This window comes from Camponotus floridanus, unplaced genomic scaffold, assembly GCF_003227725.1.
Source record: "Camponotus floridanus strain SB8 unplaced genomic scaffold, Cflo_v7.5 scaffold51, whole genome shotgun sequence".
Classification (NCBI taxonomy): domain Eukaryota; kingdom Metazoa; phylum Arthropoda; class Insecta; order Hymenoptera; family Formicidae; genus Camponotus; species Camponotus floridanus.
In genome coordinates, this window is record NW_020229670.1 from 737,501 (window position 1) to 750,724 (window position 13,224).

The window sequence follows — 13,224 nt, forward strand, 5'->3', positions numbered from 1 at the left end:
GTTCAATATATATATATTAAAAACAGATTTCTCGATAATTTTTATTAATTATCAATTTTCGAAATATTAGGAAATTTTTTCAATATTAAACAATCTACATTTTTTTATCAACCCTCAAAATAGTCTTAAAAATCATACTTTAAAAATATATATGATAAAAATATATATGATTAAAATATAGTATAAGATTTTTCATATTTTACGATAATTTATTTGTTAAATATCCTATTTATTTGTTAAGTATCCTTTTTCTTCATTTTTTCAATGAATGAGAATGCAGATTATTTATACTTATCGCGATGAATTGTCGAATATGAATACGATAAAAATTTGTTTTAACAATGTATAATGCTGTATAATAAAATTTTAATAAAATATATAGTAATGCGCAATAAAGTTATCTTAACTTTCAAATCTCATGTGTACTCCAATTTGTTGAAAATTATTAATTCTTATCGAGAAAAATACAATTTAATCCGCAAAACGTTTATTGAAGTACGACGCATCCTTATTTATTGCGACATATTTATTTTTAACTAATGCTGCATTCAAAACTCATGATGATCTCATTCAAGCAAATAGACGAAAAATAGATTCGCTTATAAAGAGCGTTGGTTTCCTTCGCATAAAAACCGATAAATTAATATAGCATCGAACATATAATCGTAGCGTTAGCATCGGTAAAATGTCAAATTATATCGAATGATAAAACTACGTGTAGCGCGATGTAAATTGTGCATATCATTAGATTAGCGTTGCGTATCATAAGGGAGTCATAAGGGAGTCAATGTTTAATAAGATCAAGAGCAGCAATTCATCCATATAATCTTACGTAATAAGTCAATTATTCCATAAACACAGTGCCGTTAGTTTCCTCGTTGTAATAAACGTGCTATTTGCGTCGCAAATATGATGATTCATAATTTCACTATTAAACGATGTCAATTAATTTTGATTATTCTGTGTATCTTTTATTATTAGAGACAGAAAAACATCATCATCTTGCACGGAATATCGTAAATTAAAATCAATTAGCATGCAGGCACTATTATAGCGTACAATGCCGGCAATTTTGAATACGTCATTTTAAACATGGCATTATCTATTGAAATGTGAGAGCCAAACAACATATGTTCTATAAATTAGAGAATTATAATTCCTTTATTTTTCTTAGGAGAATCGTGAAGATAAATCAAAATTAAGAAAATTCCTGTAGTACGCTTCGCGATTGTTTGTGTTCTGCAATAACATGATCAAGTATGCGTGTGTGTATGAGTAAACATATATAATGTATCAATAGCGTAAAGTGTAATCAAATCATGCAAAATAATTTATATATTTAATTAAATAAATAAAATTATATATTTTAAATGACTTATATATATACTTATAAATATTAAATCTATGCAACCATTTTTTGCGATTTAATTTTTACGAATATATGTTAATATTAAATATTTGATAATGAAAAAATCTTAAAGATAAAATATACATATAATATCAAGATCCACTGATATTTCATCCTAATATAGTGCAGTATAATATAAGTAATAGTATTGTAAAGTATATGTTTATACACTAAAGGTAGCAGACTAAAGTGGCAAATTATATGATTTGTTGAAAAAATGTGCTTTTAATAAATTATATTTAATGACGAGCAAACTTGATGGAGTCAAGTAAATAAGTGTTTAATTAAAATAGTCATTACTATGAAATTTTTAAATCAGTTTTAATTATTCTTTCAATATATCTAAAAATTTTATGGAGCTTTTAGAATTTCCAAATTCGAAGAATATACATAATAGATTCCACCAAGTTACCTCTGCTTGTATCATCTTATTATCTATAATATCATTTATTTTATGTGTTGATGCAGATGCTTGTTGTTTCGTGCTGTAGAAATAGAGCAATATAATTAGTAAACGATAGGAAAAAACCATTTTGATCGATAATAATAGATACAAAGTACACATGCATAAGACAAACTTACTAAATACAGCTGCTTCTCTCGTCATTTTGGATTTACACGTAATCTTCACCAGACACATTTTTATAGGTTTGGCATCGCACGGTGAAAGGTCAGTATATTTATTAGAATACGTATACAACAATTTTAACGTATAAAAAGATTCGTAAATTTTTTTCTAAAATTTGTATGCAAAGAAAATAAAGAAATAATGTAAACATGTTTTCACTTATATTCTTGTAAAAATATTAAATGTCAATAATATAAAATTAAACTATCAAAAACTAATATACTAATTCAGAGCAAAAATTAATTCAATGAAAAATTTTCCTGCACGAATTAATTTTAAAAGAATATATAATAAACACAAACGAGACATAAAATAATGATTAGCACTTGTTAATGATTATGCGCGAAAATATTAATTTCACATCTACTCTTCTTTATCGACTTTAATATGTCGATCGTTTATTAGATTGATAAAAAATCCACTTCCGGTCGTTCCAAAAGACTCAATATTTACTTGACCGCAAATAATCTTTTCATTTAATAGAACCATTATAATAAAATCAATGTGCTTATTTTGTGACGATCTTCTATATCAAAGAAACTGAATCAATTGAAGAAAAAATAGAATCATTGTATCTTTTATTTATTTTCTCAATTTAATAAGTCCAAGATACTTAATTTGATTAAAGAGGGAGTATTTAATGTAATTTTTTAAATGAAAAGATGTTTTTCTTTCTTTCGTAAGAGATATTGTCATAAACAACTTATTATGTTTATTATTTAAATTTAATTTATTTCTGTATAAATAGTAAATAGGTAGTAATTTTTAATATTTATTGTTCTTTTTTTGAAAATTAAAAAATACACGTTATATTTTCGTTATTTCATGTCAAATCTTTAAATAAAAAAATAATTAAAATAAAAATAAGAACTCATTTGTTATTTGTTATCCTAAATTCATATTTTAATTATGCTTCCTATCACGCAAAAACCAACATGCCACAAAACCAATGCGGTCAGATTGATCGAGTGTTCGTTGAATGAAAACGCAATAGCTGGATATTCCGATTTCCGAACAGTTCTATTATTTTTTCGTACATTGCTCGCCCCATGTCGATCGTGAAACTCTTTCCTTCTCGCTTTATTGGACCTTTCACCGTGGAGGATCGTTTGATTCATTGGGAAACAAAAGGGAACGTCAATGACGATTATATGTACCACACCACGCGGTCGTTACACGAGTCGACCCTATGTACTTCCGACTGCTGTAAATTTTCATGCATTCATCACCGGTCCTTGAGTTCTTGGTGTTCCACTTTAATGTAGAACGATGATTGAACGATGATGGACATTACATATATCGCGACATCATGTGCGAGTGCAAATCGTATGTGTGTACATGTTTTGCGTGTACAATATGCGTATACGTGTTTGTACATTCGTTAATTCTTATGAGTAAGTATATACATATACATATATATATATATATATATATATATATATATATACTGGAAAGAAAGTAAAATTAATAGACAAGAGACACAGAGGATTGTAGGATGTAATTTGATAGTAATACCTCTTTCCGTGTTCCCGCTTGTATTCGCCGCTGTACTTGGACCTACTGCCTACGAGGTCTATTATCTCGGGTATGCTACTAGCAAAAATTGCCTGCAAATAGAAATCATAACTGGAAAACACTATGCGACTACGGATCGTTAAAAAAAAACTAACGAATTGGGTCATCTATGTATGGTTGCGTTTAGTAACAATGCTTTCGCATTGCATTGACATGATTCGAGTGCGTGTCTCTCGCATCGGAAAATAGTGGCGAAAAAAGAAAAGAGAGAAACAGGGAAAAAATGCGACTGTGTGCTGCAATAATCTAAAGTTTATGTTTTGTTTATGTGCTTGTGACGTGAAAATCGTGATGCTTCTAAATATTCTAATTCTAGATATCCGATCGAAAATTCTAAAATTCTAAATGAAATATCCTAAATGGATGCACAAAGAATAAAATATATAATATAAAAAAAGTAAAATTTTGCTGATTATATCAATATAATAAAATCTATTAAAATTTTAATGGCAACAAACCGACTCTGCTCTTTTTGCGATGACGTAGAACAAAAAAATAAAAATATCTAATTATACACAAAGCATGTATATAATGCATTTAAAAAATATATATATTTTTTTTATAAATAATACAAAAATATATAAAAATTTGGACTAGAAAATATATATATATAACTCCCCTGCTACAACTATATTTAATTCTCCATATAATTTGATATAGTTTGTCAAAATAAATATCATTTAAAAATAATGAAATTATTAATGTTTAATATAAAGATAAAATAGATATTAATTTATATATATATATATATCATAGTGATAAATGTTATTTTTACTGCATTTTGCCAAATAAAAGTCGCGTAAAACAGATCAAAGCCGATTTTAAGCCACATCCAACAATTACAGCAAAATATTTTCTATGTCATTCATGTATCAAAGATTCATTATATTATACATTGATATATACTTACACCAAGAAGATTTTGTTGGAACCGTATAGAATCATCTGAAGTGTATGTTTAAGTTTATGTATATAGTATAATAATATTTAAGCATGTGAGCATAAATATATAGAAGCAATACAGTAGACAAAAAAAATATAAAAGAGAGAAACAGCAGAGGTATATTATTAAACATTAAAATTAATAAATTTTTAATTGGCAATAAATAAAGAGATTTCGACTTTTTGTAAAAACAACTTAACGATTTACCCTCGTAAATATGTTCTAATAATATGTTCTAATTAATGTTTTATTGTAACTTAATACTTGATAATTTTCTTATTGTATCTTTAAAAATTTACGTTTATTGTATATGAATGCTCAATAGAATTTAATTTATTTTGAAATTATTTCGTTAAAAAAATATAAAATAATGACAAATTTAATTCAATTTTATATAATTCTGCTGTTTATAAGTAGCATAAAAGTTATACAAGATACATCGAATAATATAATAGTGAATATAATTTATAAGTAACTATTAAAAAACAGAAGTGAAAAAGATGCAAACAATTTGTTCGGTAAACGGTAGCGGAAAGGAAATTTTACAAATCGATTTTTCTTCGTGCATATATAAAGTGAGAGAATAAAGTGCAATTATGCAATTATGTAAATTGTCTATATCAGAAAGATATGATCTATCATGAGCGATCGGCAAATCGTGTCATGCCACGTTATTTGCAATTAAAATTAATATAGGCGCTGAAAGTGATTCGCGACTAGGCATTTTCGCGATAGATAGTTATATAGGCAACTAAAGACACTGCGAGATCAATGAAATTATTGTAAAAGACAGAGTATTGAAAAAAAACGTCGATGCTTTGCGCTCGACATAATATACGTTTTTAAGAAACAGCCAAGTACAGTAGATGTCCTGTAAAGTATTATAGCATGGCGAAGCAGCGAATTGTATGACCGCGATCACTTCACCAAATGATAAATAAGTGGCAAAGTGAAAATTTGCATACCTAGAAGTGAGAATTTTAATAGTATTTAATAAGAACCACGTATTCTGAAGTTTAGTAATTAGAATATTAACTTACAATTTCAGGAAACTATAATAGATAATATTGCAAATATATATTTATATGCAGAATTTTAATTTATGATTATTCTGGAAGAGAAAGAGAGATTACAGTATTTGTGAATAAAAATTTAATTTATAATTCCAGAGTTCGTAAATAAAACAAATTATTTGCAAAGACCTAGAGTTTGTAACCGAATGACTTTTCACAGATATTTGTGAATGAATACCATTACAACACAAATATTTGTGAATGAATACCATTACAACACAAATAATATAAATATATAATAAATTAACTTGCAAAATATTTATAAGCAAAAATTTCTAAATTTTATGAACAAGAATCTGTACTATAATTGAATACATTTATTGCAATATATCTTTGTATAATCATATAAAATTATTGAACTATATATTGAATATAAATTAATATATTATTATATATTCATATATACCAATTGCAAAATTATTATATATAATTGGATGTTATATATAATTGGAATGCATTACACGCAAAATTTGCATATAACAAGAAATCCAATAAAATTAAAATTAATTTAGTACAAATGAACATAATATAATTGATTCAAAAAGTGTTTCTTGACGACAATAAGAGCATCTATATGCATTCTAAAATACTATCTAAAAATTTATAAAATACATTGATTCATTTTGAAAATTTGACAAATATATGAAGCGCGGAAATGTAATGTTACAACGTTAGAAAATATAATTTCCTTTTCTTTGTGTGTAATTCTGAAATAATGCAGTATCCTTTCCTTTTCCTCCTTTATGCAATCAGAGCACAATGTGCAACTTCATCTCTGTCTCACTTTTGGATACTGAGCTCGGTGAGTCAAGGGTCTAGCGAGCTTTTAAGCTCGTCCGAATTCACCTAATTTATGATCGCACGCACGCGTGCACGACGTCGTCTAATTTCAGGTTTATTATCGTGTCTGTGAAATACGTATACTGAATTCGGTTAAAAGTGGTTCTTCGCTTGCTACGCATTATACGGAGACACGTGATATCATATTTTCAAATGAATGCCAAAGCGCTTTGAAAATGTTCCAAAAGAACATCCTCTTTTAAATGATACGAGAACATAATTTTTCGTTCCCACCCAACTGAATGTGACTAGACGAAAGATTTTCTAACGATTCGGTTACAAATCTCTTGGTGCAACACACGAAAGCATTATTATATTTTCACAAGACAGGATACATTATATTTATTCCAACGTTTTAGGATAAATTTAATAGATAGGAAAATGGAAATATGGAAATGGAATAATTTGTAAATTGGATGTAGAATTTCACAAATATTTACACATGTAAGCATACGTTAGCAATCTTTTGAAAAATTTTATAAAATACGGGCAATTAAAAAATTTATTTATAATGTTCAAGGAGCATTAATGAGACGTCCAATTTTGTTTATAAGTTACATAATTAATACAAAAATAATATTTACGTAAAAAAATTAATTACGTTAAAAAATAATAAATAAGTTTAAAAAAATTAAATTTTTTATATTGAAAATTACAAAAATCAATACATTAAATTAAATTTAATTTAATTCTTTATTTATTTTGTCCTTGTTTTGTAAAAACAATTCACTTTAATTTTTCCATTTCCAATAATCGAGAACTGCCAATTTGTAGAAAAATCTTAAAGTTAATTGCGCGAGTCCCCTATTTTCCGAGGATTGTTTTTTAACAAAGTTTACGTATCATTTAAGAGGTAGAAAGGTAAAGTGGTATCTCTTGTTACGTAACACGATAAAACTATATCACTTATAGCTTTTTGCTCTTTATCGATTGCAAGAGAGCAAAGGAGAAGTGAATGTAGTGATACGAAGCAGACGAATGTTGCTTCGGTTTGTAAGTTTCTTTCGTAATCATCTCGTTAGTATCGTCGATGATCGAAACTCGAAGTATTGTACACGTCGCTACGGCCGACACAATTCGAAAAATAAAGTTCAAGCGACCGGAACAATATCTTACGTCGTAACATATGTGAGCAGCGTATCAGCGTCGCAGAAAATATACATACAGACAGAATGAACAGTCAAGAATCAAGCGCGTACAGACACCAATATTTTACCGAAGCCTTACGCCCTCTGAGGGAGAAATATAGTAAAGTTGATATAGAAAAATTTATATGATATTAAGAACCTCGAATCTCTGATTGTGGATTGCTGAGTCACCAAGTCGATCAATCGTATAAATTTTTTTATCTTCCAAATTTTTCAAATTTTATGTTACACTCATCTATTAAAAATTGTATAAAGTATAGTCAAAAAAAAATTATGTAATTTCGATTCTAAAAAATGCAAAGAATGTGTGTGAAAAGTATCAAATTTTGCGTCTCATGAGAATAACATTCATAATTAATTGGATTTCCTTAAGTTTTTATCATCAAATAACGAAGTTACAGAATTATCTAACTTTTAAATCACTTATGTATGCAAATGTTCATGACTAAGAATACAAATATTTATGCAACTTCCTAAATAATTTCTCTTTTTTATAATATATGTAAATCATATATACTCCCTTGAAATTCAGTAGCATGGAACGAGATTTACAAAGTTCCATCGCTTAAAGTTTCGAGGCTCTTTTTTTAGTAAAAATCCTGTCAATATATATTCGTTAGCATCGTGAAAAATAGGTTCACAGCATATATATATCGCAGCATTCACATGACAAGCTGAATCGATTATAATTAAGTTAATCGATTCGCCGCATTATTAGCTACAAGTGATTCTTAGATCGAAGAAAAAAGATAGACAGTGGCTGTAGCAAAACTCGTAGAACCAATTGAAGCCGTAAAATAGGTAGATAGAAATAGAGAGAGAGACAGAGAGAGAGAGAGAGAAAGAGAGAAAGATGGAAAGAGAGAGAAATAGAGACAGAGAAAGAGTAAAATATGCCTTCAATAGCTACAATGTGTCGTACAAATACATAATGACCGCAATTATTTCTTTCATCACCTCGCCAAATCAGGAGGTTTGAGCGCTCGCAATTATAACAAATTAACTCGAGAACAAACACAATTCGATGTGAAGTAAAATATTGCTACACTAAATGCTTCATAATGAGCTGCGCTTTTTGGAAACTACATCTATTTACTAATCGTACGATTGAAACCTGTTATAAATTTTCTAATAAAATTTCAAATGTCTCATAAATTTCATAAAGTCTCGGATAAATCTGGATTAATATTATAACATGTAGAAATAAACATTCTAAGACGAACTGATTTTAATTTTTTTTCTCACGAAATTGAATGGATCGAATTGAATGGATCATGTTCAAATTTTAGACTATTTTCACGAAACACGATAAAGAATAAAAAATTATTTTAAATAATTTTATATTTTTTCTATTATTTCAAAAATATGTATTTGAAACTGTCTCTGTATATTATGACGAAGCTTCTTTCACAAAATTACAATCTTTTTCTCTTTATAAAGTAAGGTATATAGATACGGAAGTTCCATAAAGTCATTATCGAAATCCGTCGTGAGTTTTATGTCAAGATTTTGATCTAATGATTCTTTCAATATTTTTTTGATCATATCAAGTCTTCAGAAAGATTTCCTCTGAGTAGATTTCAAGTTATTGGAAATCAAATTATTGAATCAAACAAAATTATATTTAATATTTCCTTAAATTTGATAAAAAGATTTGTTAAGATTTTTTATATTTATATACAAGTTGCCAGAAAAAAGGTATTATTAAATTATTGTTTTATAATTATAATTAAATATATATAAATATAATTGATAATTACCAAATTGTTGTTTCACATTACACACACACACACACACACATTCACTCACTCACTCACTCACTCACACACATGCATACACGAACATGTCACACTTTATAGAATTTCACTATAATTTATTCTACAATAATCAAGTTTTTTTAATAACAGAACAAAATTTTAAAATAAATTAAATTAAATTTTCTTTTAAAATATCATATTATTGAATCATTTATACATATTAAGAATTATCTATTTCAAGATTTTTTTATGTAACTAATAAAATTATTGTGTGTGATCAAATTGCAAGGCAACTTTTCTTTCATTACAACGATCTGAAACATCACGACGGTTCCGATATGTGATATATCATAAGACATTTAAGGCAGTTAGCATTTTTGCCTTCTCGTCTCTTTTGTTATCATAACTAAAAATCGAGTGCAAATGGGCCAAGTAATCGCGAAATGTTTCGTATGGTAGTAGAAATATTATCCGACTATTTTTCGACATATTATACAAATTACAGAAAAATGAGGTAATATTTTAAAATAATATATATGAGAATACGAATAAAACTGCTTGACAACTAAAGGGAGTTCTTTTATGTTTACGTCACAAAATAATAATAATAAAGGCTTAATTTGCAATTTTTTACATCAATGAAACTAAGTGATCGATTTATATAAATTAAAGTATCCAGTGTATGTTACATTAAAAAATTAAAGATACAAAATAAAATATAAATATTACTGTACTTTATTATTTTTAATATAATAATAATTAACCATTTTTAATATAAATAATATATAAATAATAAAATATTATATTTCGTATAAAAAAAGAAGTGTTTACTTTATATTCGCAGTACAATTTAAGCCCTTATGCGCGAATAAATCAATTTTATATTATAAATTCACATATGTCAAATGTATATTTTTGGGCTTTGCTCCCTCCAGCTCGATAATCAATGTTATTTATGAATATTCTATGATGAGCTGCGGACAAACGTTAGCTTGAACGCGTTTCCGACGTTTGAACGGCGATACTCGCGTTTAAACGAGAGAAAAATGCGACGCATCTCTGAGAAAACTTCGAGCAGGCTGTTATCCCGAACAAGTCGAGCGTGTACATAAAGTTCATGTAAACGATCGATAGGCCGCGTACGAACGTACGCATAATAGGATACAAGCATGCTCATAATAATACGCGCATCGACGTTCAAACGAATCGATCGATTCAATATAACGAGCAACACTATCCTCCGTCGTTGATTTCTGCCCCAAAAAACCACTTTAGCATGGCATTAAACGAAAGCGATATTTCAATCGTGGAACAACCACCATTACCTTATCTCGAGAAAGTTTAAGAAGTAGAGTAAATTCGCGGCAAAATAAATAAACATGTCTATTCAGAAAACGTACTTGCTTTTTAAAAAAGTTACCATTTAAAAAAAATGAACACACATTATTATTAAAATAAAGCCTGTAAAAGTTATCGATTTGCTCAGTAAAAAATTTTTCTTTAAATTTTATAAGTTATAAAAACTATATTATTATTATGATTAATCAAAATTAAAGGTCTAACTTGAATTATTGAATTTATTTGAAGAATTCATAGGGCATAAAAAACATTTTTCAAAGTTGAGCTCTTAAAAAAATAACACGAGATATCATCTAGAGTGCCATAAAGAGAAAAATTTCGCGAATAAATGCTACCTATGCCACCGTGGGTCATTTCTCGGTGTCTTTCGGGACGCAGGAAGATCAACGGCCGGAGAACACTTTACACTCGAAATATTCACCGTCTCGCGGCTCGAGGGACACGTATATCTGAGGCTGTCTCGCCGATAGTTTCGTTCTAATGTACGAGCCTTGGCAAAACCGGCGGGTTGGCGGCTCCGAGATTTGGCGAAACGAGCTATGCGAAACGAATAACAACGAAATCCGCGATCATACTTTGGGATTTGTCGAAATACGAAGGACAAATATATGAAATATCACGGCGCCGATTTGGTGGAGAGATAAAAATGAGAGGTAAAAATTCAATTTCTCTGAGAAGTTAATAAAATAAAAGAAAAAAAAAACTTAATATCCTGCGACGATACAATAAAAAAATTTTGAAGTTTTATAGAATTTTATAGAGTTCTTTTCCATGTGTTATGTACTTGAAAAAATTAATTGATGAGAAAAGTAGAATCTTTTTGTGCGTTTCGCAAAGCTCATATACGCTCGAGTAAAGAATGAAGAAAACATAGTAGAAGAATACAGTTAGCAACGTTTCTATGAGAATATTGTTTTATTTACTTAATTTAATATATTCCGCATTCTGTATCATAATTTTTATTACCACACAAGCGGAACATTTAGCAGAAAATGTAATTACGGAGGTTTGCATATTCTCATGTTTCTCGTAAAAGGCGCTAGCTGCATTTATCCACAGAGAAACCGGATCAGAATGGAAGAATTATTTGTTGACGATGCATAAAATAGAACGCGTTCTTTGATAATAGCGCGATTTTCGAGATATTCGAGATTTTCGATATTGCGCGCGGATTTATAGAAGACTCTTTTAACCGATAAATGTTCAAGTGACTCGACTGTACATGAAGAATATGTGAGGATAACTTACCAAACCGACGAGTAGAAAAAATACTAGGAATGTGCGGCCAAGGACCGTCTGGCAGAAAACGTCGCCATATCCTACCGTGGACATCGTCACGATCAGAAAGTACACACAGGTCCAGTACGAAAGCTGTTGCGGGTTCGTGAACTCGAAAGGGTCCCCTGAGTTTTCAAGCTGCGGACACGACGTTATTACGTTCAAGTTCATCCCGCCAGTAAAATAAAATTGCGGTTTAAATTGGCGGATAATAATAACCATAAGCTTTTATTACTGCATAATAGTATAAATGCGGAACATATCCGAGGAATGTGGTTCTTATATTTTTGCGCATATATCCTGGGAAAAATGCGAGAAAAAAATATATTATCGAAAACAAATGAAATTAAATTCCTTTTACGGGAGATCATATAAATTATCATAAAGAAGATTGAAAATGATAGAAGGCGTAAAATTATGTATCTCTAATTACACAGGCCTGCAAAAAAGGGGATCAAAATTTCTTTTTAAGATGCAATAGTGATTTTTGACATAATTTTGTGCACTGAATTCGAATCTGGCCGCCGAATTTGCGTAGCACGTCAGGTTTTTGAGTTATTTGTAGTTGAATAGCCCAAAAATCGCTATTTTGGCCAATTTTATGAATTTATTGTGAGTAAACCAAATTTTTTGAAATATTTCTGTCAATGGCATCGTATAGTACTCACTTTCATCTTTCGAATCCACTTTCGATTACCGCCGCACGATTTTTTTTTGCTCAGATATACAAGTTATAAGACTGGTCATGCAGAGAGATTTAATAAGTCATTCTAAATCAACCGTGCCACCTCTCTATTTCACTACGAATCAAAATTAGGATAAAAATATACATTTTTAAATACCTTCTGTCACCTTTTGAAATTAAAAATGGCGCATCCAATATGGCGAATAGAATCACAATAAAAAGGCATAAAATTTAGAAAAATTTATCAAAATGTGTAACAACTGTGTTAGACATTTCTTTACAATATTTTTTTGGCCAACCGAACCTGACATATGTCAGTCTTTTCAAATTTCAAGATCATGGATCTACCATATTGATGTCTATATACATTTTCTTTAACGTAAATTTTCTTACAACGTCATACTTATATGTCTCAGCGAAAAAAAATTGTGCAGCGGTAATCGAAAGTGGATTTGAAAGGCGAAAGTGAGTATTATATGATGCCATTGGCAGAAATATTTCAAAAAATTTGGTTTCCCCACAATAAATTC

At 28.9% G+C, this 13,224-nt stretch overlaps 1 protein-coding gene across 43 annotated transcripts in view; it reads right to left on the minus strand.

The window, feature by feature from the left end:
* LOC105258647 (calcium-activated potassium channel slowpoke) overlaps positions 1-13,224 on the minus strand; it is a 114,173-nt gene that overhangs the window by 51,835 nt on the left and 49,114 nt on the right. For 26 of the 43 annotated variants that reach the window (XM_011270024.3, XM_011270058.3, XM_011270025.3 and 23 more), the window contains exons 6-7: positions 11,980-12,147; positions 3,552-3,643 (exon numbers count right to left, since the gene is read on the minus strand). In XM_011270024.3, the coding sequence (XP_011268326.1) occupies positions 3,552-3,643; positions 11,980-12,147 (260 nt within the window). The remainder of the gene's footprint in view (positions 1-3,551; positions 3,644-11,979; positions 12,148-13,224) is intronic. The other 17 variants (XM_025412482.1, XM_025412478.1, XM_011270048.3 and 14 more) reach the window with 1 other exon arrangement.